This window comes from Vanessa cardui, chromosome 11 (assembly GCF_905220365.1).
Source record: "Vanessa cardui chromosome 11, ilVanCard2.1, whole genome shotgun sequence".
NCBI lineage: Eukaryota > Metazoa > Arthropoda > Insecta > Lepidoptera > Nymphalidae > Vanessa > Vanessa cardui.
The window spans coordinates 7,182,171-7,210,147 of record NC_061133.1 but is presented as its reverse complement, the minus strand read 5'-3'; the positions used below and the strand labels follow the sequence as shown (position 1 = coordinate 7,210,147).

Here is a 27,977-nt window from a genome sequence, read left to right as displayed (position 1 = left end):
TAAAATACAGGTAAGTGACGTCACCGACCCCATTGCAGCGCCGTATTTTAGCCAGTAGCGTTTTCGCGCGCTTTTTAAATATGGAACTATTAATATGATACATATTTTTTGGCAAATATGTACTAAAAATAAAAAATAAATACTTTTATTGGGTTCCTTAACCTCTACTAAATAAAATAAAATGGATTTTAAAAATCAGTCAAATAGCCTATTACTATTATTGTTTAGCCTATTTGTTGAGTTGAGTCTAGTAAGAACAATGCTATTACAAAATTAAGACGTTTCTTTTACAGACACCATAGTTTTCTATAAGATTTTAAATTATGGTTATTTTATTTTACATGGTTATTTTTATTATTACATATATTTAATATGGGATATTTACCATGTTTTTTATTTTAACTTGGTGGAGCTCGATATTTCTTCATTATCTACGAATGTCTTGTTCATGAGACTAAAGTTAGGTAGATAACCCCTATTAAATAACCAAAATTTTTAGTTATATTACAAATAATCGAATGCCATTTTGGTGAAATACTTATTATATTTTTATTTATTTTTACAGTAAGCAGGCTAGGTTAGATCGAAAATATAAAAAATAATAAGTCATAATTATATATATTTAAATATTATATTTTATATATGTATCCTGTAGCACATACATAATCAGTACATATTATAAATAAAAGTTTATTAAGGTTAAGGTCTACTTTTGCATAAGGTTACCGACTTTCTCCTTCGTTTGCAAATGTGTGGGTTTTTCTTAACGACAACGACATGTCTACATATTTCTTTTTTTTTTTTAATCATGTGTGCGATTTATAAATTTTATATTAGATAAATATAAATCACTGCCCACAGTATAATATAATTTAATTCGTATGCAATTATTTTTATCAATGATCTTATTATTTATATTGATCTTATTAACTTTTAGAAAAATAATAGCACGTAAAAAAACATTTAATTACATACTTATAATATATATAAGTAATAATGTTTTTTGTGTTGTTGACATCATTCAAACCGATATAGCACTGTACACAGTATTCAGTCTAAATACGGATATATGAAGTTGGAACACAGTAGCCTGCAATTGTATGTCGTCGTACAGTATACACAATTATTCCAGTCAACAATGCAACGGGGCGAAATTGCTAAATCGTACGATTCGCACGTATTTTCTAGCTTAGATCGTTCAAATTGTTAGCGTGGATTAAGATTGCCTTGTTTCTTCTGGAGTCTTGCATTTTTAAAACTTTCAATCCCATATCCTCGATGTTGGAGTAATAGTTTTCGTGGTAGCGTCGTGCGGAAATTCCACGGAAGACTGCTTAGAGGCATTTCGACGTCCGAATCCCCTTTATATTGAAATAGCAAGGATCGCAAAGGAATACCGAAATTTACTGATGTAGTTGAATCTACAATTAGCCCTAAAGTAATGTATTCCATAAAACCCGAATATGTGATAAAGCATTATGTGAGGTTGACATTATGCAGCCAAATTATATTAATCACCCTGCGGGCAGCGAGTCTGATGCTAATAGCCTTTATTTTACAAACTAGCCTTATCTTGAATGTTTTATAAAAAATAACAACATGTTTACAGAAATTTAGCAAAAAGATTAAATTTTTTATTAATTTATAAAATTATATTCTCACAATCACAAAACCATTTTTTTGGTACAAGTTTATAACCATGTGGCATCTGTTTGATCATATTAAATGCTGCTAAATCGACGATTGAGAAGTTATTGTTGAAAATCCAAGTGTCCGAATACATAAATATTTTAGAAATTATTGTTTGCCTGTTTTTGTCAGAAGTAGATTCAATTTGGTAGAAAATATCTAATAAGCCATCAACTTCATGATTGTCATAATCATATGGAACAATATCCTTATAAATAAGGCATAAGTATCTTATAATGCTCACTGTACCACGAACTGGTAAACTCAAGGATGACACTTTCATTTGTGGTTTAGCCATATCTGTAACAAAAAAAAATTAGGATTAAATAAATTACCTCGCATAATTATTCTAACAAACTAATTTCATTGTATTATATTAATCTGATATAGATTAACATAATATAAGAAAACCATAGTTTATTGTTGATTGTGATGAATATACACCTAATATTAGAAAAAAAAATAATTTTATAGTAGTTACATACATTTGGCAACAGACTATGGTAATAAGAACCATTAATGTTATATCCTCTTGAAAAATAATTGGCACCAGTAAATCACTAACTCTAGTCTCTAGTACCATACATGCTATATATTCTTGTTATTAAGGAATGATCAAGTTTTATTTTGAAGTTGTTACAGTTAAATATTAATGATGAGCAAAAATTTTCATTTTCAATTTCAGATAAGCATAATTTTCATAATAGATATTAGATTTTCATTAGGTTTTAATAAAATACTTGATATACTTACGTTTAAATATTAGCCTGAAGTTAATTTTGGCATCTTTTTGTAATCGATACAAATCTTGATACCTTTTAAAGAAATCCTGGATTTTTATAACTTTTGCCTGAGGTACTGTAGATAGAATGTGCCAAGAAACATTGATATTGCCAACACTTTTTAAAAATATATTTAAAAACCAAGGCAATGTCTCAACATTCAATATCAACACAATATCATCTGGCTTATTCTGTAATAAAACAAATACCTTTCAGTTACAGATTAAAACAAAATACTTATAATGTCGGTTATAGCTTTTTGTTAATGTTCTAATTTAATATAAAATTTTAACAAAAAGAAAAACCGACTTCAAACAAAACACTATTTTAAAACAAATGAATATGCACGAAAAAGTAATAAAAATAATTGCGTATTCAACATATTTTTTAGAGTTTTGATTGTTGGGGCAAGGGCACCGTGGCTGACACCGACTCCAAATATAAGAATAATTATAACTACATGATATAATCGTTAATCGACTTTTAAGTAGTCTAATATTTTTCATTTCATTTAACTTAGGAAGACTCTAAAAAATATGTTGAATACGCAATTATTTTTATTACTTTTTCGTGCATATTCATTTGTTTTAAAATAGTGTTTTGTTTGAAGTCGGTTTTTCTTTTTGTTAAAATTTTATTTATTTTTTGATTTTAAGTGAAGCTGATGTTGACTAACTAATTTTTTTTAATATGGATAGATTAAACGTTCCGTTTATATGAGTCAGAAACAACTACTTCGAGGACAATTTCAAAGGAAACTTGCGAATAAAGCAAAAATAGACTTTCGAAAATGCGGATTTAATACGTCACGCGGCGTAAACTACAAGGATCCCTCGAAAGAGCTGTAATCGAACTCAGCAAACAAACTTTGAAAAAGACCAACTATATTTCGTACATCATATGACATCACATCACATACACAAAATTTGATTAAAGATAGTAAGAAATTCTGCCCCATATCGCACCCTAACTGCGAGCCGTATAGGAGTTCCATCACTACATAGTATTAAACAAAGTCGCTTTCTCTGTCCCTATATCTTTAAATCTACGCAACGGATTTTGATGCGGTTTTTTTTAAAAGATAGTGTGATTCAAGAGGAAGGTTTGTGTATATAAAACATGAACAATATAGTAAAGAAACACTGATAATTTTAGAAGTTTGCTATGTGATGTCGTATATAAACAAATTCTGTTGTATATTTAGTATCAGTATTGCACCCGTGCGAAGCCGGGGTGGGTAGCTAGTTGATTATAATATTCGACTATGATAATTACATAAACATAACCACATTACGGAAGGTGACTCAAATATCCAAATAACCTATAAATAAAAGATTCGACCGAGTATTGCTAACGTGCTCCTCAGAATTGTTCCGTTCCCTTCCGTTCCGTTACTTTGTCATGGATCCTGTGCTCAGAACCTTACCAAACTTTCACCAAATTACCCTTGAAGTATATATTTTATAATAAAAAAAGAATTATCAAAATTGGTTAACGTGATTTTCAGTTATTCACCTATTTGTCGCGCATATACATAATGCAAATTTAAGACTTGTCGTTTTCACATGGATACCATCATCGGAAAAAAAAATAAAAAAAATGGGACCCCACGGGAAGCACTACCTTTCAAACAAAAAAAAAATTATCAAAATCGGTCCACCCAGTGAAAAGTTATGAGGTAACAAACATAAAAAAAAAAAAAAAAAAAAAAAAAAATACAGACAAATTGATAACCTCCTCCTTTTTGAAGTCGGTTGAAAATGACATGAAGATTGTTTTATTATTAGATAATTTTACAGAAGTATGTTCATGAAAAATTAATTAAAAAGTATGGCATCATAGATATAGCACAGGTGTTGTGATGTAAGGTGGTGAGGAACAGAATGACAAAACAATTAAATAAATATGTACTAAAAATATTAATTTTAAATGATAGATATATTTTTTTTGTTTCTGACTCACATTGGCAACAGATTTATTTATTGGCTCTTGATGATTTTCCAATTTACAGAATGAACTTATTGTTTTTATTCTTTCATAAAGAATATCTAACTTTTGCAGTAGTTTATCTTGTCTCTCTTCCAAATCAAGTAGATGAGTATTCGGCATTTTCTAAACAAAAAAAAATATAAGTTACATTTATGCAGATATATCCATTATAACCTCGTTACAAAAATATTAATTTTGACTATTTAAAGTGACATCGAGTTAAATATAAGAATTATACGCTTATAAATATAACGAAATATTTGAAATAAACCTTAAGAAACTTTGTAACCTGCTCGCTTATATTTATATCGGTGATTTTTTCGGTAGCTTCGATCGGATTTTTTAAAGGATACATGCACTTTGGCAGAGTTACTTCTTTTTCAAAAGATAATATATTTTTCATATGGTACATGTCGAGTTTATTTAATTAATATCTTACAAAGAACATTAATTCAATATGTTTTTACTCATAATGCTACGCCACGCTTCAAATACCAATTTTACTGAAAAATTCAATAAAATCCAATCCAAATGGCAAGTGGCAACTGACTTTGACATTTAATGTATCGTACTACTTTCAAACTTGCCACAATGCTAGATATAGATGTGTAATCTTGATTATTCCATGCTGTCTTTATGAAATATGTTGAAACACACAAACGGAATACGATTATTAAAATAATTGAAACTTGATCTATTAAATTACTACTTATTTTTAAGTAGATATTTCATTTATTTATGTTTGAGTATATTCTCAATCATAAATCAATTAAATTAGTAACTCAGTGACCCGTCACGACACCGCTCTACTTTCCATTCTGTGAATCCTATGAAATCTGCAGTGATCGCAGATACAATGCTTGGTGAACGTCTAATTATTATTACGTATAAATTGTAAAAAATGCGCATCAAACAAAATATTTTTATAGTAGATGTCGACAATGTAGTTTTTATAAGACTATAAATTATAGTGGATAATTTTTTCTAAGTTTTTGTCAATAAAATGTGATCTACAGTCCTTTCCAATTTTTTATATTTTATGTTAATGGTATTTGAAGTATTGTACTTCTTGTTGATAAAATTCATTACTCCGTCATAAAACACAATAAATAATGCCGTTGTAAATAATGATAGTGCATTCATATAGAAATGGTTTTGAATACCAAAAAAATTAAATATTATGTTAACCGTATTTAATTTAAAAAAATAGAAATGTGGTCTTTTACCACGTTTTTAAAATATACCTCAATATTTTTAGAAATTAGAACAAATACAGACAAAGGACAGTGACAAACTTTGTGTAATCGCGAAAATAAGAATTTGTAATTCTAAGCTGTCGACTTCATTTCTCTCTTCTTCTTAACATTTCGCGCGAAAATCGAACTATATGTCGTATGACGTCACTCCTGTCTTTTACTGGCCCACTATATTTATAGGCCCGATAGTACTTGTCCTCACTGGCTTTCATACTTATGAATATTTTTTCGAAAGATTTCATTTAGGTAAAAAAAAATATTATCATACTCATATGGTATTAATATATTATGATATTTATTTTTTTTTGATAATTATAAGTATAAAGCAGTATAGGAACTTATGAAAATCTTTTCTTTTATTCATCAAGTTTTCATTTGCATTCATATTTTTGAATTCAATATAGTGTAAAATTGATAAACAAACTGGTTAGTGAATCCATAACATAGCTATATGTATCTAATTAAATGATCTGGCAGCCCTGTTAAATGAAGAATGACAATTTTTTTATAGATAATAGAACAAATGATGTTGCCTGTCCAATTAAAACATTTTTTACAATAACAAGAACTTGCAAAATAAAATTATTTGCAAGATTCCTTATAGATGAACATATATTTAACTAATTATATTTTTGTTGTATAAGCAAATAATAATAATGAGGTTTGAGCAATTCTGTTTATGAGGAGCAAATTGACTCTAAATACTGGGGTGAAATAAAAATGGCTGCTGTCTACCTATCCTGCCTGATAGCGACGTGAATTGATAAAGTGTTGTGCGCATCTGTTATGTAGTATTAATGATAGATTTACAACGGATGTTGCAATTTAGGATATATTGAATATATATCTTTGATTATTTGAATAAATTGTATGTGTATTATGTTTGATTTTTTAATGATATTCCATTGGTGTAAAATTCAATAACCCTCAAGTTAGAAAAACGACATGGCGGACTGACAATCGACCAATGAGAAGCAAGCATTAAGCGTTTCAGAATTGCATGCACCTATTCACATTTCGCGTCATTACGTTTTGGTGCCTTGTTTCTTAGATAATAATCCAAATTTGTGAAGTGTTAAGTTATGAACTAAATATTTTACTGACAAAACAGTGAAAAATATCGCGTTTATCCGTCGTGCCATTGTTTCTGTGAAGCGTCTCAAAAGGCTGGGATCATGAATGCCTTAGATTTAGGGTGAACCTAAATACAATTATGTACATCGTTTTGTTATGGTAAACAATTATGTGTTTGCAATACACGTGCGGAATTGTACAAAATTGACAGTTGTTTATAATGATGACGGGAAGGGGGGCTAAAAAACGCGGGAGGCCCCCGAAATCGGGAAGTTTTGAAAAGAACAGAAAATTCCAATATCATTTATTGAAGAAACCAAAATATTTACAAGCACAAAATATAGGATCTGGTTCTCTCGCTAGTACTCCATCTGCGTCAAGAGCATCCTCGCCACAAGGCAGTGACGTTAGTAGACGAAGTACAAGGAAACAGAGAGGCGGTAAATCGCATAAAAGTAAAAGAGGAGGATTGTCGAATGCGTATTCAAGAAGAGGATATAATCCTCAAGCTGCTGATTATCACGAGTCGGAATATCACTATGGTTCAGACTTCGGAGATGATTATAGTGACAGATCGGATCCCGAAGAAGATCGCGCCAGTGATAGCTCTGAGGGTTCCATAGTTGACGGTGCAGCAAGTGATAGTGACTTTTCTATCAGTAGTTATAGCTCTACAGGCGTTAACCCTCGAAAAACGAATAGTAATCTTCTCCGACCTCCGAGTCCAGATCCTCTCTGGTTACAACAAGAACGTCAGATACCTCCATTAGATCTTCCACCATCCTCTGATGATTTGATAATATCTCATCAATTAGTTTTACAAATAGTAGGTATTTATGAGGTACTACGACATTTCAGGCATTTGGTTAGATTATCACCATTTAGACTAGAGGATCTGTGTGCAGCTGTAAGTTGTGAAGATCAGAGTAATTTGCTCATAGAGGTACATATAATGTTGCTTAAAGCTCTGCTGAGAGAAGAGGATGCACAGCAGACTCATTTTGGGCCATTAGATCATAAAGACAGTGTTAACATTACTTTATTTCTGTTGGATACTATGACATGGCCTGAAGTTTTAAGAGTTTACGTTGAAAGTGATAAATCATTTGATAAAAATGTAGCTAGAATATTAAACTCATGTGAATATCCATTTACTACTGTAGAAGACCGTTTGGCAGTGCTTCAATTCTTGTGTAACCAGTTTTTAATTACAAATCCAGTAAGAGATGATCTTATAAGTGAAGGTTAGTACAACATACTTTTTAACATTACTATAGCCGTTGATTGTAACAATTAGTTTAGCAATTATTCTGTTGCAAAAATTGATTACTTTGTCCACAAAAAAAGTTATTACTTGTATATTTTGTACAGGTTTCATACCATTCATGAATACTAAAGTTTATAATAATAATTTATCCTTAATTTAATATATTTTAATTTATACTGATTTTCACTAATTATTAATATACAATAGACTAATATAATAATAAACACTATTTATATAGTAGACTAATATTTTAATGCAACATATAGCATATACCATGTTATTTTGATTCTCAAAGCTCATGCATTACAATTGAATTAAATCAAAAGATAAAATGGTGGAGGTTGATACATGTCCCTTCGTGATATTTCTTTTAGTAATTTTGTGTATTAATAATTCTCCTATTACACATAACCAGAAATTGTAATAACACCGATAAGTTAATAGTGTCCTTATTTCATAGCTTCAATGAATAAGCATATTTAAAGCTTTAAGGTTATTAAAAAATTATATTTATGAAAGTTTTAATTATTTAAGTGTTTTTAGTAAATAAAAATATTTATATTTCAGTTCCTATACATTATGATGACCATTGTCGAGTTTGTCATCGGTTGGGAGATCTTTTATGTTGTGAGACATGTCCAGCTGTTTTCCATCTCGAATGTGTTGATCCACCATTAGTAGACGTGCCTTCTGAAGACTGGCAATGTGCTCTTTGTAAACAACACAAGACAGTTGGTGTAACTGACTGCTTGCCAGATGCAGAGAAACAGGGCCTATTATGTCGCCATGAACATTTAGGTTTTGATAGACATGGCAGGAAGTACTGGTTTATTGCAAGGAGAATTTTTGTGTAAGTAGCTATTCAATTAAAAATAAAAAATATTTTTATAATAACGCTAACTAGCTAGATAGCTTTGTATATATTTCAAAAAACTATTCATAAATAGAGCAAAATAATATTTATAAAAATGAATTGTTGTACAGGGAGGCTGATAATGGTGATGTCTGGTATTACACCACAGCCCAGCAACTTCAAGAACTTCTGGATGTTTTAGATGCATCTGAAATGGAAGCTCCTTTAGTTCGAGAGCTTTTAGAAATGAAACAAGAAATATTAAGACAAATGGATGTAACAGAAAAGTTAACTAATCAAGCTAAGGGAAATCGTAAGTCATATCTAGAAGTAGAGAATGCTAATATAATTAAGCAAAAACGAATGAAAGAAGAACAAAAACAAATAGGTCAAAGCAATGAATTTCAAGTTGGCGAAAAGGATGATACAGAAATGTCATTAGTAACTGATACAGATGTTGTAAATGAGGTCACTGTCACTAGTGATGAGACTGTAAAAGATGACCATGATGACACAGAAGAAGAAGACTCTAAAAAATCTAAAAATAACTGCACACCTAAGTTAAAGTCTCTAATACAAAAGAAAAATGATGAAAGTAAGTTAATCTTTTAGTATAAAATAACTCGCGCTTTTTAAATTAGTATAATAAAATAAGGCAACCAATATTTCAATCAGTTTTTAAATAAATTTATTGTTGTTGTAGTTTGTATGATTGAATCTTTTCTGAATTTTCTGACCTCAAGATTCAATGAAAAATTTATTGACCTTAAAATTAATTTGATCTTTCAGTTCCAGAACGAGTTACAAGATTGAAATCAAATCAAATATCAAATGGTACATACCTTTTCAAATTAGGAAATGAAAATGCCTTCAAAAGTTATGTCAATCAATATACAACTAATCCATTAGCTTTAAATAAGCCCCAAAGAAATGAAGAAAGAGATAAAAAACGTTATACTTCACATAAGTTTTCTTTATCTTCGGGACAAGAATTTAAATGGGTCGGCTTGTTAAATGGTAATAATATGTCTAAATTGTAAATTTTATTTTAATGTATTAATTAAAAAAAATGTATTCAATGCACTAATATAATTATTTTATACAGCAACAAAACCACTATTTGTCGCCACATTAAGACAAACGCTACTACAACTGGAATCTAACATAGTACTACAATTTATGCATCCTAATTGGACATTATTACGGAAGCCATGGGTACAGGCCGTTCAACTCTGTCAGGCACCTAGGGACTTTGCCAGGGCATTGTGTGTATTGCAGGTATGTAAAAATATTTTAAAATAAAACATTGTTAAATAATGACAACATTATTAAGGAAATGTTTTTATCAACAGGCATGCATCAAAAATGCTGTTTGGGTACCAGCTTGGCATGAGCAATTAGGTCATGTTAGACTTCTAAGAACTACAGCAGCTGAACGAGAAGAACGTAAGAAACTAGATAAGAGAGAAAAAAAGGAGAGGGATGAAGAAGAAGAGCGTTATAGGACTGCTTACAATTTCGTTAAGTTTTCTTTAGGTTTAAGACACCAGGTAACACAAAATCATATTTTTAGATATTTTTTTTATACATTTATTTTGTTTGCCTATAAATAAATTGTTACCTTTTAGGTTTGGAAACAAAAAGGAGAAGAATACAGAATTCATGGCCAGTGGGGTTGGTTATGGAATTCTGCAACAAGAAAATTCAAAAAGCACAATGCAAACCCTAAATTAAGCTTATATAACGGCCCTGCCAAAATTGCTGTCAGGGTCAGAGAAGGAAGTATAATAAAAGTATTGGCAGTAGAACCTAAAACTTATGAATATTTGACTTCAAATGAGACTGAAGAAAAAGATGTCACAGCAAAATGTAAGTGTTTATAAATTTTTTTTGTTATAATTTAAATAGACTAGATATTCTTGATTTCATTTAAATGAAATAATTCCTTATTTCGACCTACTAGGTCTGATAATCTGTTTAATTGTCAATTATTATAGAGTTATGTTTATTAAATAGTAATAATTGTGTGCAACGCATGTAGAGTGAAATTGAAATCCTAGATAGATTGAAATGTTGCACCATTGTACAAAGGCTTCCTCTTTTTGATGAGGTTTTTGGTTGATTTTGATGATTATATATCATTGCTAATTATCTATATTTTAACTAAATTCTGTAATAATGGTCCATTCTTGGGTAAAGATGAGCCAGTATGGGTATACTATCACTGGCTATAATATAATCACTTCGAAAGTGTACAAATTCATGTCAATACCTTGCCAATGATACCAAAATTAATAAAAATAAATAATTATCATACAGATATGCTGGAAACTAAATTTTCATAACTAAATTTAATGTTTTCTGGTATGTATAATATAATATATCAAAGAATGTAATTTTCAAATTGTTTATAATTTACAGTGCCAGCATCTATGAAAAATATGAAATTAGAAAAAGAAATTGACGACTTTGAAGAGATTGATGTAGAAAAAGCTTTGAGTTCTTCAACAAGAAGATATTATCCTAAGATAGCAAGAAAATCTAAACTAGACGATTTTTTAGCCCGGCGGACGTATTTGAAATTTATGGAAGAAAAAAAGTTAGGAAATCTTTTAAGCAATATAAAAAAAGAAGAAGTAGGTTTAAAGAATGAAGAAGATAAAAATGTTGATATTGAAAATGAAGAACCAGATGCAGAGGAAACTGCTACACCTGATAGGGAAATTAAAAGTAAAACTATAACTGTTGCTTCAAAAGATATAGAAGCTATAAAAGATAAATATAAAAGTCTTAATAATTTAACAAAACATTACAAATGTTATTCGGAAAGTTGTAGTAAGTTGGACCCATCTGCAATATCGACAGGCTTAAAAATTGATTGTTATTCACCCTTATGTATAGAAAAAGGCATACTGTTAAATCAGTTACTTTCATTGCTGAAAGATGGTTCAAACAATTATAATTTGCTTTTACTTGCAAATTCAAAGGAGAACAACAAAGTATCAATATTAGAGCAATATTTATTGGGAAAAGCTCCTAACTCAAACAATGAAAATATTTTATCTGATTTATTGTCTGCAGCAGCTTGTGCTCAAGAGTGTGACAACAAGAATTCAGATTGTTTTGTCAAGAGAAAGTCCACTGAAGATAGTGATGTAAATTTCAAGATGGATAAATCTGGTAATGATAACAACAATTCAATGTGTTTAATAAAGTCTGAGAGCACACTTGAAGAATCTGCTGTTCCCGCTGTGGGGAATGAAATGGACATTGATATTACGAGTAATAATAATGATGACAATGAAGTCGAAATTGGTCCCTTGAAAGAATTAACTGACAATGAGCATCAGGAATCTAAATCTGATGATAACAAAGAGCGTCCTCCGATACCTAAACTAAAAATCACACGAGGGAAATCTTCGAAAATGTCTGCCAACTCTAATAAACTTTCTATGAATGATAAAGGGCATGATTCCTCCTATGAATGTTCATTAAAAACAGAGAAAGAGTCGCAAAAACCAAAATATCGTGCTCTTGTAAACAGGCGCTTTGGATTGCCTAGAAGTGTAAAAAGAGAAGACAAAATAAAGGAAGAAAAAATTGATGGTGCAATTGTAAGAATATACTCAACTGAGAATCCTAATGGAAAGGTTTATCTCAAGAGAGTACAAACAGCAGCAGTAGAAAAGAAAAAGAAGAGGACCCCTGTTAAATATCCATTATGCTCATCATTTCACACAAAAAGCAAAGCTAAAACTATTATGGTTTTACCTCATCATGAACTAAAAAAGCTTTGCAGACAAGCTGGCCACAACACAGTAAGTGGTTTTAGCCATAGTGCTAAACCAAATCAGCTTGTATGGCCCTATCCTTGTGCAAGACCTCTTTTCAAGACTTGCTGGCTCTATCGGACAGTCAATTTACAATGGCTAGCCAGTGCGGCGTTACAGTTACGCATAATGTGGGCGTGCTTACGCTGGGATGACATGGCTGCCAAACCGGCGACTGCTGACGGAAAACATCAACTTACCACCGACACAGAAATTGTTTCACTCGAATTACTGAAACATCGACATATTGGTCAATTTTCTGAGCGAACACAATATCTTCGAAGAAAAGTAGTTATACCTTTAGAATTGCCTAAAACAGTACGAGAGGTGACTTCTATACGAAGCGGGTTGCGTAAAAGAAAACGAGCTGAATCTCCCCAAAATACTGAACCTCAGGTAAATTTTCGATTGATTAATATTAAAATTAATTTTAATATCCAGCTTAAATGTAGATGATGTGAGATGTGTACACTTTCAGGTAACTGAAGAATGGGTAGATGAGGATAAGCTAGAGTTGTGGGAAGTGCGGCAATACGGCGAACGCGCCGAAAGAGTAACTCCCGTGACTCGCACTTCAACTGGCAAATTGCCACAACGTAATATCGCCCAAGCTCTACCCAATGCGTCTGACCTTAAAGATAAAATGGAGCAGCAATTACGTGAACAAAGAGCCGCTCATCAACAAAAAAGAGCACTTGAGATGTCACAAGGTTTGCTTTCTGTTTCTTTTTATTTTACTAAACAGGATGGATAACCCTAAAAATCAGAGGTTTTTATTGTTTGAAAATAATGTTTAATATGTACACATTCTTAAGACAACAACAATTATTTAATTTGGCAGTGAATGTATGTAGGTGTAAATGATGTAATATTAACTTTATCTATTTATATATTTACTTTTCATTACAGAAAAATCGAAGAATACACCTAATCAAAGCTCTGGTAAAAGTACATTGACTTCGTTGCTGACAAATGCTAATACACCTACTGGTCAAAAGACTGTAATTGGAACCAGAAGAATTATAATGACTAAAGGTGCTGATGGCACTACAAGAGTTATAAGTCAACCTATTGGCAGTGCAAGTAAATCGATTTTATCCTCTGAAGCCACAAAATCGAATAGTACACCTCAAAAAGAGGGTCCACAAAAAGTTCAAATAATAAGAGCCCCAGATGGTAAAATTACAGTTCGAGGATTACTCGCAGGACAACAATTAATACAAATGCCAGATGGTAAATTACATGTGGTTATGCCTGGGCAACAGGGTATAGCAGGACAATTAGTTGCTGCATCCCCCGCGCCTAAGTCAGATAATGACACAATTCCTAATGATAATACTGATAAAATTGGCGTCCAAATTAAAAACAACACAGAAAGCACGGTATCGATTCAGTCACCTCGAATTGCAAGTCAAACAGCGTCTCAGTCGAGTTTGCCTACCAGCCGTCACATCGTCGTGCAACCCGCTCAGCAGGTGGTCGTACAAGCTCCACAGCAGATGGTGGTGCAGTCTCCGCAACAGGTGGTGGTGCAGGCGGGCGCGCGCACGCCGTGTCCGCCGCGCATGCAGCCCGTGCAGACCGTGTTAGTGCAGGGCCAGATCCTGCAGCGGCCGCAGACGCCGGCGCGCACGCCTGCCCCGCGCCCCGCGGCGCCGCGCCCGCGCGCCACCACCACGCAGCAGATAGTCGTGAACAACCCGGCTCTCGTGCAGCAAATCGCGGCGGGAAAAATTCAACTCGCTACTGTAAACGGACAGCAGGTCCTAATTCGGCCGACGGGCAATAACCAGGCGCAAATAGTAGCGCACATCGGTCAGAGTCCATCAGTTGCGCCTGCCCCGAGTCCCGCTCCGGCTCCGAGTCCATCCCCAGCTCCGATCCCGGTGGCGTCGGTGCGGCCGGTCGTGGCGCCTCTTCCGACAACCGCCACGCAACCGACTCTCACTGAGGATCAGATAATGGAAAAGCGTCTTTTGGCCGGTCAACCACCAGGCACCGTCATAAAAACCGTTACTGCGCAGGTGATTATAGTCGTAGACGCATAGTCTAGATTAGTCCAAATATATTCTAATGATATAATATTGTTACTAGAAAAAAAAACATTTCTTTCATACATTTTTAAAGGTGATGCAAACGAGCAGCGGCCCGAGCATCGTTCTGCAGGGCCTGCACGGCTATTCGCTAACGCCACAGCAATTGGCATTAGTTCAACATCAAGTGAAGCAGCAACTATTAAAAGGTACTAGATTTCATGGTCATGATTTGCGAGTATTTCGGGAATCACAAATATCTCATAGCGTAGTCCCGGTAACGAGAACTATATTTAATTTTAGCACAAGAATCAACAGGAAAGCAAGGCATGCTGGGGCCGAGGAAGATGTACTTAGCGGTGCAGCCCACGCCGAGCGCGCCGCCGCCGCTGGCGCCCGTGACGCCGCAGCCCGCGCTGCACGCGCTGCAGCCGCTGCAGTCGCTTGGCGCGCCCGCCGCCGCGCTGCAGTCCGTGCCCTCGGCCGCGCCCGTCTCGGCGCCCACGCCCACTCACCAGGTAATTTACTATTATTAGGAGGGAGACTGCGTACCTATAGCAAACAGAATAATGATTATTGTGGTTAAGATCCATATTTGAAACATACGGTATGGAAATGTTTGTTTGCCTATCGTGCATTAAAATATCAATTATGCATTTTATAAGTAGAATGGGGTAATATATTTTAGACTGTATTTATCTTATAGCTGACGTCGTTATGAGAAAAAAAATCACTAACTAAAAGTAACAAAACACCATACGAGGGCAATTTATACTAAAAATAAAAGTCCATCGCCGATTTTATCGTCACAGTGTGTAAAAATTTAGTGAAAAAACAACAACAAAAATCTTTGCTTAGACGAAATCTATCTAGACAAGCAAATGGGTTTAAATTCAGTGTGATTTAACAAGGTCATCTTTAATATTTTAAAAGATACATTTGTTTATTAGTTTAATTGCTCTGTTTTAAACTACAAATAGTTATGACCATGCAAGTTTATTGCATGGAAACTTGTGCCGTTATTTGTTTCTGAAGAATAATAAACTATAAATGATTAATTTTCAATTGCAAAATTGTATGTTTTGTGAAATCATTTTAAAATATTTGACATTAATAAATATATGTATCTTTAAATATACTGATGACTATCCTTGCCTGGATTATTTAAGTTTTAATTCAATTATTAAAATAACTTGTAAATTATTTAAATAATGGGATATTTTAGTATAACTAATTAACTACTTTGGTAAGACTGGATATTTTTAAATATTAGGGACATTTAAATATGCAGCAATAATTTTAATATTTTAATATATTCACCAAAGACTTCTATGTAAATTTGTATGTAGAAAACATAATTATAACTTTAGAATAATATACTTATTATAATGGCTACGTACTGAACTATATCATTGCGATTCTAGTATTTATTTTGTTTGACGTAATACATCATAGACAATATATTACACATACCTATAATTATAATAGTAAGTCTTATACCTATATAGGGTTATTGTAAAACAATCGCTTTTTCAAATATAATTTGTATCACCAACCAATATAAATGAAATATATCCACTATTTTGAATCTTACCAGTGATATCTACCATGACTTGTAGTATTATTAAAAATATTTAGCTTTCATTTTTCAACATAATAGATGAATGGTTTCACACAAGGTACTTAAGGATAGTGGCTTTATTCCAAAGGTTTTCTTTGGATTAAAAAAAAGGTAAAGCCATTACTTCAGTTCAAAGTTTGGTGATATTTGTTTAGAATTTAGATTTTTTCAATAGCCCTATATTGGTTTAATTGCTTTTTAAATTATAACCAATGATACCCAATTTACTTACATTTTGGTTTTAAACCACGAGAGAGTGTAGAAGTAAGAGTGTTCTAACACTATTTTCACAAATATAATCAAAATGGTAATAATTATTAAATGTATTAATATGTGTTGCTTATTCTAAATATAGAAATTTGTAATGATTAAGGTTTGTTTGATGCATTTTTATTAAGTCTCGTTTCTTATGTACAAAAAATGCCAAACATTGTTTATATCATTAACTCTTTGTACGTAAAAAGTAATTGAATCCAAAGTTAAATGATCTTATTTTTTTCGTTTAAAAATTTTTCTTCTTTTTTTAGATTATAGGATAATGTTTTATGTTGAAATCTTATTCATCTATATCTATTTATTTCCAATCTAATTTCTACAAAGGATATATAAAAAGTATACATATATATCTTTCATGCAATTAGTTAAATTTATTTAATGATATTCAAAAGTAAACTTTTCTTCGTATTTATTGAACATTATTATTAGTTAATATTTTTGTAAAAATTGGATTGATAAAAGTGTACAAAGAGTTTTGTCATATACTTTTCTTCCATTCACCAGGTTGAGTATTAGTTTTATGGCTTTGACCAAAAATAATCATAACGAAAAATAGCATTTATTTTCATTTAAGTTTTTCTACTAAGCATAATAATATACATTTTATCCATTGGTTGTTATATTTCTTCCAATTATGTAGCAATATTTACATGGATTATTTTTTATTTACGTTTTAAATGCCATTGAAAAGTAATAATTAGAATATATTAATGAATACAATATTATATTCTATATTTGCAGTGTATATGTAGAAATTATTTGTGCAACTGGTTAGAGGAATTGCTCATACACCACCTGTTATATGTATGTAGATCTAATATTCAAACCATTTATAATAAATGGGTAGTGCAATATGGTGATTAAATAAAAATTTTAAATAGTTTTTGACTTTTATTTATCTGAGTCCTTTTATTTGTTTACGTTAAATTATTTTTCTCTTTGTTTATATATTTTATTACTAATGACGCTTGTGGGGGTGTATGGGCAATCAATTACTTCATTCAGAATACACATATGTTTAAGGTAAAAAAAAAACAAATGGTATAATATTAAAAGATGATTATCCTATTTTTAAAATAATATAAAAGAGTTTATTATTGCTGCTATTTAATTGTATCTCTTTGTTCTTATATATTCCCACAAACAACGAGTTATTTTTTGTTTCTTTTTATTTAATGATTTTTTCATTTATTTTTTTATGTTTGGCATGTTTTAAGTGACATTATATTACTTTTCCTTTTAGGATAGTAAAGCAGAAGATAAAATAAAGCGACAACCTTTATTTAATGGTGAAGATCATGTGGCAGAAGCCGTTAGTCATAAAGAGGCAATACCTTCTAAACCCGAAGATATACCAGAAAATAATACTAAAACTGATATAATTAACTCCGGTCATGACAGAGCGCAAAGTAACAAGTTCGTTCTTACACCAGATTACATACAGCAAAGTAAGTATCATCGTCATGTTAATAAGATTGGTTTATAAACATATTCGGTGACAAGTGGTTTCATTTCCGTCATCATATATGAATTAAAAAACCCTTTTTTTTCTTAATATTGCACGTGCGTCTTTTTCAGCAATTAAAAGCGCACTAAAACAAGAAAATTTAAACCCCGAAATAGAAGAGAAACTGCTTCAACTGCAGCGGTATCAGGAGAAGCAAATGAAGCCGGAGGTGCAAGTGGAGCGCGAGGTGCGCGCCGTCGCCGCGCGCTCGCCGTCGCCGCAGCCGCGCCGCCGCGGCCTCTCGCGCCACGACGACGACGACGAGTGGGTGGAGAGCAGCCCGCGCAAGCGCTCCCGCGCGCGCCCGCCCTCGCCGCCGCCCGCCTTCACCGCCGTGGCCGCGCCCGCGCTGTCGCCCTCGCCCTCGCCCTCGCCCTCGCTGTCGCCCGCCCCGCCGCCGCGCGCGCCGCCTCGGGCGCCGCCCGCGCAGCCGCCCGCCAGCGCGCCGCCGCCCGCGCCCGCCCAGGCCCCGCCTCCCGCCGTTCCCGACGAACGTCGTCGCGCCGCCTCGACTCATTCTCGACTACTTCTTTTGTTCAAGCACAAGGAGATGCTCAAGAAGGATATTATTAAAAAACGGGGTCTGCTCGAGAAGGAGCTCGGCGTAGAAATTCAGGTCGGTCTCGTTCGAATAATCAGAAAAGTTGAATAAGTTTACGGGAAAGCTTTCGTTAAGCGAAGTGGTCTAGTGCTTATTCCTCTTATCGAAGGTTTCGTTGCATTGAATTGCAGAAGGAGCTCTCGGCGGAGCTGGCGCTGCGGACGCGCGCCGAGCGCAGCAAGCAGGAGGAGGTGCGCGGCAAGCGCCGCGTCGTGGTGGGCGCCGCGCGGGACGCCACGCCGCGCAACAACAAGAAGGCCAACAAGAAAGAAAAACTTCTCTGCATATGTCGCACACCATACGACAACACAAAGTACGTCGCTTTGCTCAACAACTGCTCGAAACAGCCTCGAGAGTGAAATAAATTTAACTGACAAGAAATAATTAACCTGTTAGTCTGGTCACTGGCCAACCAATCTCGGCTTCTGTCCGGTAGAATGAGGGTCTACACAAAAAGTTAATATCGTAAACGTTATAGTCTCTATTGAACATGATATTTGAAATTATTGTAGACGCAGTGGGACTTCTTTTTTATAAATGTATTATAACATGTGTTGTATTACATTATACAACACATGTTATAATACATTTATAACATAATGACATATTACAAACTTGTCCTACACGTGTAGTAGTTAATCGTTGAAATAAATATTACAGGTTTTACGTTGGTTGCGAGCATTGCAGCAATTGGTTCCATGGTGATTGTGTTGGCGTTACTGAAGAAATGAGTAAAACAATGGAAGAGTATGTTTGTTCGGAGTGTCGACGAGCCGAGGAAACCCAAGAACTTTATTGTTTATGTCGGCAACCATATGATAATTCCCAGTATGTATTTCCTAATTGCGTTTATTTATATATAACTGTTAAGTATAGTTTTAAAATGGATTGGATGAGAATAGTTAAATTTGCAGACATCATAATGGGTATTGTAAAAAATATCAACTTAATGATCCTTTGTTAAACTATGAAACAGAGAAAATTAAATAGAAATAAATAATAAACTATAAATCGTCAAAATATGTCTATATAGCACATATTGTATAATAACTGTAATATCCTTATTTTACAGGTTTTATATTTGTTGTGACCGATGTCAAGATTGGTTCCATGGCAGATGCGTTGGTATTCTGCAGTCTGAGGCTGATAACATTGACGAATATATTTGCCCGAATTGTCAAAAAAACAATTCTGTAAATTTCGCAAATATGAAAGAGCTCACCCCCAAAGATTTTGAAAATCTCAAAAGGCTAGTTAAACAAATACAATTACATAAAAATGCATGGCCTTTTATGGAGCCTGTTGATCCCAGAGAAGCTCCAACCTATTACAAAGTTATAAAAGAACCTATGGGTTTGTATTTATTCTATTATTACTTATTTAACATATAATTTACTTCAAGTGGTGTTCATTCAAGCTAACATAACTTTAATGTACGATTTTGGTACACAACCTATATTAAAAATCTTGACAGAAATTCACTGTAGTACTGACGTCTTTGTCTCGTTGTTTACTTTTGTATGTCTTTATTTACAGATCTACAAACAGTGGAAAGAAAGGTGAATGACCAAACTTATAGTACGTTGAGTGAATTCATTGGTGATATGACTAAAATATTTGACAATTGTCGTTACTTTAATCCGAAAGACTCCGAATTTTACCGATGTGCCGATGGTCTTGAAGCATTCTTTGCGCAAAAAATAAAATACTTTCGTGAAAAGTTATTTGAATCTACACAATGACAAAGTGCAGTGTGTCTTATAAAGGAACAGTGAATAAAGGCCTTAAAAGGCAAGTTGGTTTAAAAGACATTTGATTTCATTAAATATGTTACATTATCTGACCTGTAACACTTGTATATTGAAAACAATGTGATGAAATTTTCAAAGATAAATAATTTGTATAAAATATCGCTGGAGATATCAGTTGAGTCAGTCAGTTCAATTTTCATGTTAAGTATTTATTGTATTTATTAATGCTTTACATTTATAATAATCTTCATTAAAACTGACACTCATCGGAAATGAAGCTCTATACAGAGGAATATGATTATATATAGTTTTGTGAAAAATTGTATTAGCTGATATGACTTAGCTACTTTAGTTTAAATTTAGTTTTTAGTTTAAGTAATAAGTAAACATTATTGTATGTAAGAAATAAATTTTATAATATAAATCTTATGAAAATTTTATGCTTACCGTCTACCAATCCGAAAACATTGATTCCAGTCGATCATGATCCATTACATACATAATTTAGCTGTACATATAAAGTTGAATTGTTTTATATTGAAAATAGTATATTTCAGTGGCTATTTCCTTTTATCACGATTACAAATTTTAAAGAATCTTTAATGGTACGAAATCAGCATTTCCCTATGTATACAATTGAACAATAGGGAACAAGCAAATATAATATTTATGAACCATTTGCTATTGAAATATTAAAAAAATCGCAGGGTCTATATTTGATATAATTTTGTTTTTTAATAATAATTATGAATTAAAGTAACGTGTAACGGCACGTATTTCAAAACAATATAGCGTTCAGTGACGTCACTCCTGTTATGACTACTTATTTGAAGATATAGTTTTAAAAAATTTAACATTGAAACGAAAATTAATTGCGCTTTCGAATTAAAATGGAAGTTTGGTTTGTTAAAGCAGACTTCAAATTCCTCTTTTCAGCTTGAAACCACTTTAATCTCAGTTTTGAGTCAGAAGGTTCAGTCAAAACCATTTATTTGCAAACTTATTGAAGTAGATGAACAAATTGGCACAAACCATATTCATTCTATCGGTATTAAATTTTTACAAAAAAGTATCTCAAAGGTTGTGAAAATATGCATAAGTATGAAAGCCAGCGAGGACAAGTATACGAAATACAGATCCGTTTTCGCTCGAAAATTGAAATTGACATTTTGAAACCGCATTTTTGCAGTGAATTACAGTGTTTTAGACTTTTAATATACTTATGGTCGCATATCGCATCTTCCCTATTGCATTTAAATAAAAAACAGTCTTTATTTACAAAATTTTAATTTCAACTCTTGTAATCACTTCTTATTAAAATGGAGAGTGAAGGGGAAGAGGGCATGAATATTTATATTGTCAACTAAAACGTATTAGACCTTTTATAAATATTTATTATAATATGTATAATAGTTATCAAAATGTATCTCCACTGTGATAGTGGTAATATTAGATTTATATCTAAAATAGTTTTGAAGAATAACAATAATATACAGGATTATTGGTAACTCGACGTATATCCGTTAGGTGGTAGGGGTGACTTATTGCAATAATTTTATCCCCCATATGCATAATTCAAAAGTAAACCATTTTTGAGTTATCACGTTTTTTTATCTTTTATCAAAATTTGTCAAAAATGCCATTTCAAAAATTTCTTTTTAAAAAAAGGATCAATTGAAATCTATTTTTTTCTTTTGTTTTATAAAAACGATTAAACACTGGATATTTGTCAATATTTAAACAATAATTATCGGTCTAAATTTAAAAATGCGAGACGGAAAACGAAGCTTTCTATGACATGGATCAAATTAAATTCCTAGTTTACGGCGTTTCGCCAATATCACCCGCAGAAGATTGCAAAGTACAAATTGCACAATTATTAGACTTTTGTCCTTTTTAATTTTTCTCAAAATAATCTACTACAATTATAAAAATAATAAAACAATGAAGTATAATATTAAATGAGACAAATTGATTTGAATGAAAACTACTCAAATTAACTAAGAAATTAATAAAGGATACCAAAAAATTAATACAGTAATTAAAACAAATGTATTGAGAACATTTTGGCATACTATTAAGCATCCTTATATTTTATAATCGAAGGCTTAAATCGCCGGTCAAATACAAGCCTTAGTCTCCCATAAAGACAAATTATTAAAAAATAAACACTTGCTTACAAGACGAGACTTATAAATTAAAAAATAACGGGTTTAGCTTAGTCGACGTACTTTACTTATATTGTGGTGACGATAAATATCTCACACGCGAAGGCAACATTAACTTAAGACATTGAAAATTTCGCGTGTTGTAATTGACAGCTTTACTAACAAGTTGTAATTATTAACGCTATCATCAAACCAAATTTCTATATTCAATATAGAAGCAATATTTTATTTTCAAATTAAAAACCACTATCGTTTCGAAATAGAAAATATCCTGACCCGAGAAGAACCGGTTACAGCAACTTAGCGTTATTTTTGGAATAAACAATAATAATAATTTTGTAATTATTTACATGTATTCAATATAAATCAAGTAGGAGGCAATTGTTGCAATTCCAAGGTTTCGTATCAACAATGAACTCATTAATTGTATTTACCTTTATCTCTCGAACACAGGGGTATTTACATATTTTGGCCACAGAGGCATTTTGGACGCTCTATAGGAGCCTAGTATATTTGCCCCATAAGAGTTATTCACCCTAAGTAGTTGAATAAGAGGAATAACAAGTTTGTTTGTTCCTTGTACCAATGTTATGATTATCACACTTTCTCACAAAGTCATTAATATTCTTTTTTACGTTAATAATGTTAAAAAATATATTATAAGGAGAGAAGCAATAGTTAATAACTTGACTTTTCTTAATTTAAGCCTTACTGATTTTTTAACTCGTAGTTCATAGTCTACGAGTTAAAATATCATTGCGTGTGTAGCCATGGATTAGAAAACTGAAAAAGTAGTACATCTGAAATTACTGTTTAGTCTGACTTATGAGAAAACTAAATTAATGAGACTCCAAGTGGTACAAACCAGTTCTATTGATATCGGAAAACTGGAGAAATTGACAGATTATTGATGATTTTTGTCCATTCAGCGTAAAATTATGTTTATGAGAGATACCTTGCCAGCTCATAAAGCTTGGAGTGAGGCTTACCTTTTTGGATACAGGTTCAATATTGTTTAACAATTTTCACATAAGTAAGCACTTTTTCTTTCTGCGTTTAATCCAAAATCATTTTACGTAATATATGGCGTCCTTTTCAATTCAGATATATTTTGATGAATAATATGTAATATGTTTTTCGCTTGGGTAGTATTCCTAATCATGCAATATTTAATAATATTACAAATAAAACTCGTTAAGTTAATGTCATAATTTATTCAATTGCTAATCTTTGTATATTTAAAATATGTGAAAAAAATAATACAAAATAATTAGCTACATTAATGGCACCATTAAAACAATATATGCAAATCAAAATTTTTGCGTATCATGAAAATAAAATAAAAAAACAGAATTTACAGTACGTATTAAGTATTAATATTGGTGCATACTATTTCTACTTTTGAATGGAATGACACCTATGATAAATGTAAATACTTATTGCTATTTTTGTAAAGTATTTCATTGCAAATAAAAAATAGATCACAGATTTTTTAAAGAATTGTGCCAGATGAGCATGCCAAAAATGCATGCGTCATAGGATAATAGTATTATCATTATTTACACCAATCAATAGTAGATTATTCTAAAACTATCAGTCAGTTATAAGTTCTTAAATGTAGACAAAAAATTACAAAATCTAAATTTAACGTTTCATTAATTAATATTGCTTTTATAGTTAAAACAATACCAACATTACTTTTCGACATCGAGAAAGACGAGGGCTGCTTATATGAAATATTACGTAAACAAATTGTTAATTCAACTAATCAAAAGTTTGCAAAATTCATCTTACAGATCCTGAATAAATTATTACAAATACAATTGCATATAATATGATTAGTATTACTTTTAAGGTTTGTTAAATATAACAATTGGGTGTTTACAGTCTTACCATAAGGTTGATTTGATTTCACTATTGGTAAAAATATTAATCATGTATGTCTTTGAAAATATCATTATATAAAGAGTTGAAAAATAAATATTTAAAAAGTAAGTGACATGATCAGAAAAATACAGATACACTAGCAAAGTAAAAATCTGTCAAAAACTTGAAGAGTGTTATAACAGTAAGTACATAATATCATTATAACAAACAGCTTAATCTATAATAATTGGAATGATATTTAATATTTTCGTGACAAAAGTGATAAAATGTCTATACAAGTTTATGTGGTGTGTTCAAAGTCTTTAATCATCCTTAAATGGTAATTATGTGCTTATTATATTTAGAGTTATTTAATGAAATATAGTCAAAACATTAAAAATTCGGAACAGAATAGGGAATTATTAGAATGTATTTAAATACGGTCTAGCGAGATCTTATAATATATTTAATAATTTACAATTGTAACCTCATATAGTTATGTCCTTATCCTTTATAATAAGTATAAATCTTGAAAATGAAATAGGTAATGTCAAGATGTCGAACAATGTCCTTACCGCCTAATATAGATTTATATATCTAATTAAGTCAGCTAATAATAATACTCAACAGTCATCGATATGTACAAGCGCTATTTTTATAAATTAACGCAATGGGAATGAATCGGCAGTGCGTCCTACATGTGCACGGCGTGCGCGGGCGCCGTGTCGGTAGGCTCGTGTCATACGAATGAGGAGAACCCCGGCAAGGGGGCCCGGGAGCGCGCCATATTGTTCATGACGATTTGGCCGCCGTTGAGGCTGAGAACGGCACTGCCCTCGGGCTCAGAGTCCGTGTAGCTGGAGTAGTTGCGAACAGGACGCTGTCTTTTCCAAGACTGTCGTAACGTATCGTTGACGTTCGCGTAATGATTTACAAACGAATGTGGCTCCGATCTCACGCTTTCATTTTCACTCTCCGAATTCTAAACATAAAAGTTTTAAATTAATTTAAAAAGAAAAAAAGTCAGTAACATTAGATGTAACATTCCTTCTTAAATAATTCATTCTAATTATTTTTTTACTCGTTTGGATACAAAGCGTAAAAATAACTACAGAGTTATTTTAAGTAATAGAAAGAGCTTTTATAAGACAAAGTTAAAAAAATAATGAAAGTAGCATTTATAGGAAAAATGAACTATTTACAGAAAAAATATTTAAAAAAGTGTAGATATTTAAGGTCAGTAAATATATGTTCCTCTAACCTTCAAATCATAGTTTCTATGTGCTTTCTTTACTTTAACAAGTGTTAAACAAATTATTAAAAATACCCGTTGAATTGACAATATCCAGGCATGTTCATACATTTACTAACTGATTATTTCTACACTTGTGCGTTTGAGAATCGCCGCCGCACCCTAGACTGGCCACGATCATATTAATAGAGTCAGCCAAAGTTCGAAAAGAAAATGCACTCCGCATCGAAATTCAATCAGCGGGAGTAGCGACGAAACAACGCACCCGCACCTACGATTCTTTAGTGCTAGCCGGTTAGGAAGCGTGACAAAAATAAAGGAATGCGATAGATTTCAATCTGAATAGTTACCGTGGGAGCTCCGATCGACCGTGATGAGGAAAGAAATAAGACTAGTTTAGTGAGACTCGGAGCGATCAGACGACGCTAATTTTGATGGTAATCACCTGCGAGTCGGACGAGCTCATCTCGGAGGGTTTCTCGGTGAGCGAGGAGTCGTCGGGGTTCTCGTCGTAGCCGCGCAGGCTCTCCTCGTCGCTGTGGTAGGCGACGGAGGCGGGCGAGGGCCGCGGCGGCGACTTGGCCAGCGCGGGCGGCTTGCGGCGCAGCGTGGCGCCGCCCGCACTGGCCGCCGAGTTCTGGCGCGAGCGGTACAGGTCCAGCGCCAGCGAGCCGCGCTCGTCCGTCTCGCCCGCCAGCGACTCCTCCAGCGTCTTCTGGGCCTCCTCTGATACGAAAACTGTACATTACTCACTTATCTATCCTGAACTGTAGGATACTAGTTAAAATCGTATTTACACATTTCGTTTCAGTGTCACATTGACTAGTTAAAAAAATTTATTAAATATAAATACATGTCTTACTTTTATACTTGTAACTTTTGCTTTTCACGCAAAGTATCGCGATGACCATAATTATAATGATGATGGAAGCAGCAGCGAGGGCGACCATAAACCAGGTTCTACGATAGAACGGCCGGTACTGCAAGTAGCCGTATTCCAAGTAAAGTTTAGACGGCGTCACGATAACTTTTTCGCTGTACGCGGGGTTGCTTATGCCGTACATGTTGTATGCTATTACTCTAAACGAGTAAGCGGTCGACGGAAGCAGGCTCTGATAAGAAATAGTAAACTCTTCGAGTATGCCATTGCTCGTTCTGGTTATTGTCTCCCATCGTGTGTCATCTGAAAACATTAAGAGAAAGTAAGTGAAATGTAATTTAAAAATGTACTTTTGGTGCAATAACCATAGCCACGCATACGCATGATGTAATCCTATAAGAATATGAATCATGCAGGCACCTCGTCTGACTCAATACACTAGTTGTATCATCAATAATAAATTGAAGGGCCCGTATTTGATTGTTTATCGAAAAAAACGTAAAACGATTTTTATTGCTCAGTTTTGTATGAAGTGTAGGTAATGAAATAAAAATACTAAATAAAAATTACAAGGTATTCTTAATACCATAAATAACTACGATTTCATTATTTCTCAACCAAAATAACGAAAACATCTACCGAAAGAGAGTAATAGAAAACAAGTGACTCACAAGCTTGCCACGTTTCCTTTGCTGCATAAAGGATTAAAATATTTCATTGATTAGTATGTCGTCCGCAATGCATACGCGGTCACGTCGCGGGGCTCACCTTTCTTGCGGGCCTCGAAGTAGTAGCCGAGCAGCGGGCCCTTGCCCGAGGCGGCGTTGGTCCAGCGCAGGTGCAGCGCGGCGGGGTCGGCGCGCAGCAGCAGCGCGGCGGGGCGCGCGGGCGAGCCGGCCTGCGGGCCCGTGCGCGCGCGCGCCTCGGCCGCCGCGCCCGCCGCCAGCGTCACGGCGCGCACGCTGAAGCGGTACTCCACCTCCTCCTCCAGCGCGCCCACGGCCAGCCGCCGCTCCGACACCTTCTGCTTCACTTGCTTGCTGAATCCTGCGACGATACAATTATGTATAGTAAGACACAAATTAGATGTAGCATCGGAAAATGCAATGGAATGAAAATAAAACCGATTACTGCCGATTAAGACAACCAATAGAAATAGCTCCCTATCGCGCCATTCGACGCTATTCGTCGCTATAGATTCCCGCGTCAGAGAAAGCAAGTGCATGTAAATCGACGCGTCAAATTGACGAATATATTAGGTCATATGATATTACAAGTTATT

The 27,977-nt window shown here is 33.4% G+C and overlaps 3 protein-coding genes across 5 annotated transcripts in view; 1 reads left to right on the top strand and 2 right to left on the bottom strand.

Moving 5' to 3' along the window:
- Window positions 1-602: 602 nt before the first annotated feature.
- On the bottom strand, window positions 603-5,031 carry LOC124533694. Of its 2 annotated transcripts, none has more exons than XM_047109137.1 (4): window positions 4,732-5,031; window positions 4,434-4,583; window positions 2,443-2,662; window positions 603-1,989 (listed from the first exon to the last, which is right to left on the bottom strand). In XM_047109137.1, the coding sequence occupies exons 1-4, from the start codon at window positions 4,870-4,872 to the stop codon at window positions 1,643-1,645; spliced, it is 858 nt and encodes a 285-aa protein (XP_046965093.1). In that variant the 5' UTR covers window positions 4,873-5,031; the 3' UTR covers window positions 603-1,642. The 2 variants fall into 2 exon arrangements, with proteins under 2 accessions (XP_046965093.1, XP_046965094.1); XM_047109138.1 differs by having other exon boundaries at window positions 4,750-5,030.
- Window positions 5,032-6,276: 1,245 nt separating this feature from the next.
- Window positions 6,277-20,558, top strand: LOC124533842 (nucleosome-remodeling factor subunit NURF301). Its single transcript, XM_047109379.1, has 18 exons — window positions 6,277-8,034; window positions 8,625-8,907; window positions 9,042-9,505; window positions 9,700-9,927; window positions 10,016-10,188; window positions 10,263-10,460; window positions 10,539-10,779; window positions 11,332-13,136; window positions 13,219-13,450; window positions 13,650-14,764; window positions 14,868-14,982; window positions 15,077-15,291; window positions 17,914-18,118; window positions 18,249-18,793; window positions 18,910-19,091; window positions 19,439-19,606; window positions 19,851-20,131; window positions 20,315-20,558. Exons 1-18 carry the CDS (start codon window positions 7,011-7,013, stop codon window positions 20,518-20,520), a joined length of 7,680 nt encoding a protein of 2,559 aa, XP_046965335.1. The 5' UTR covers window positions 6,277-7,010; the 3' UTR covers window positions 20,521-20,558.
- A 3,417-nt stretch (window positions 20,559-23,975) lies between these two features.
- Window positions 23,976-27,977, bottom strand: part of LOC124533382 (protein sidekick) — a 41,257-nt gene continuing 37,255 nt past the window's right edge. Inside the window, exons 25-28 of one of the 2 annotated variants that reach the window (XM_047108610.1) lie at window positions 27,464-27,742; window positions 26,678-26,998; window positions 26,261-26,553; window positions 23,976-25,545 (exon numbers count right to left, since the gene is read on the bottom strand). In XM_047108610.1, coding sequence (XP_046964566.1) covers window positions 25,303-25,545; window positions 26,261-26,553; window positions 26,678-26,998; window positions 27,464-27,742 — 1,136 coding nt within the window. In that variant the 3' untranslated portion in view covers window positions 23,976-25,302. The remainder of the gene's footprint in view (window positions 25,546-26,260; window positions 26,554-26,677; window positions 26,999-27,463; window positions 27,743-27,977) is intronic. The other variant, XM_047108611.1, reaches the window with a different exon arrangement.

Excerpts from the sequence above, each read along its gene's own strand:
- LOC124533694 (XM_047109137.1), bottom strand. The coding sequence starts at position 4,872 with ATGTACCATATGAAAAATATATTATCTTTTGAAAAAGAAGTAACTCTG. Across the intron at positions 2,663-4,433 it reads TAAATAAATCTGTTGCCAAT|AATAAGCCAGATGATATTGT; the intron begins GTGAGTCAGAAA and ends GTTTTATTACAG. Across the intron at positions 1,990-2,442 it reads CTTCAGGCTAATATTTAAAC|ATATGGCTAAACCACAAATG; the intron begins GTAAGTATATCA and ends TTTTTGTTACAG.
- LOC124533842 (XM_047109379.1), top strand. The coding sequence starts at position 7,011 with ATGATGACGGGAAGGGGGGCTAAAAAACGCGGGAGGCCCCCGAAATCG. Across the intron at positions 10,780-11,331 it reads AAAAGATGTCACAGCAAAAT|TGCCAGCATCTATGAAAAAT; the intron begins GTAAGTGTTTAT and ends TATAATTTACAG. Across the intron at positions 18,794-18,909 it reads AGCTCGGCGTAGAAATTCAG|AAGGAGCTCTCGGCGGAGCT; the intron begins GTCGGTCTCGTT and ends ATTGAATTGCAG.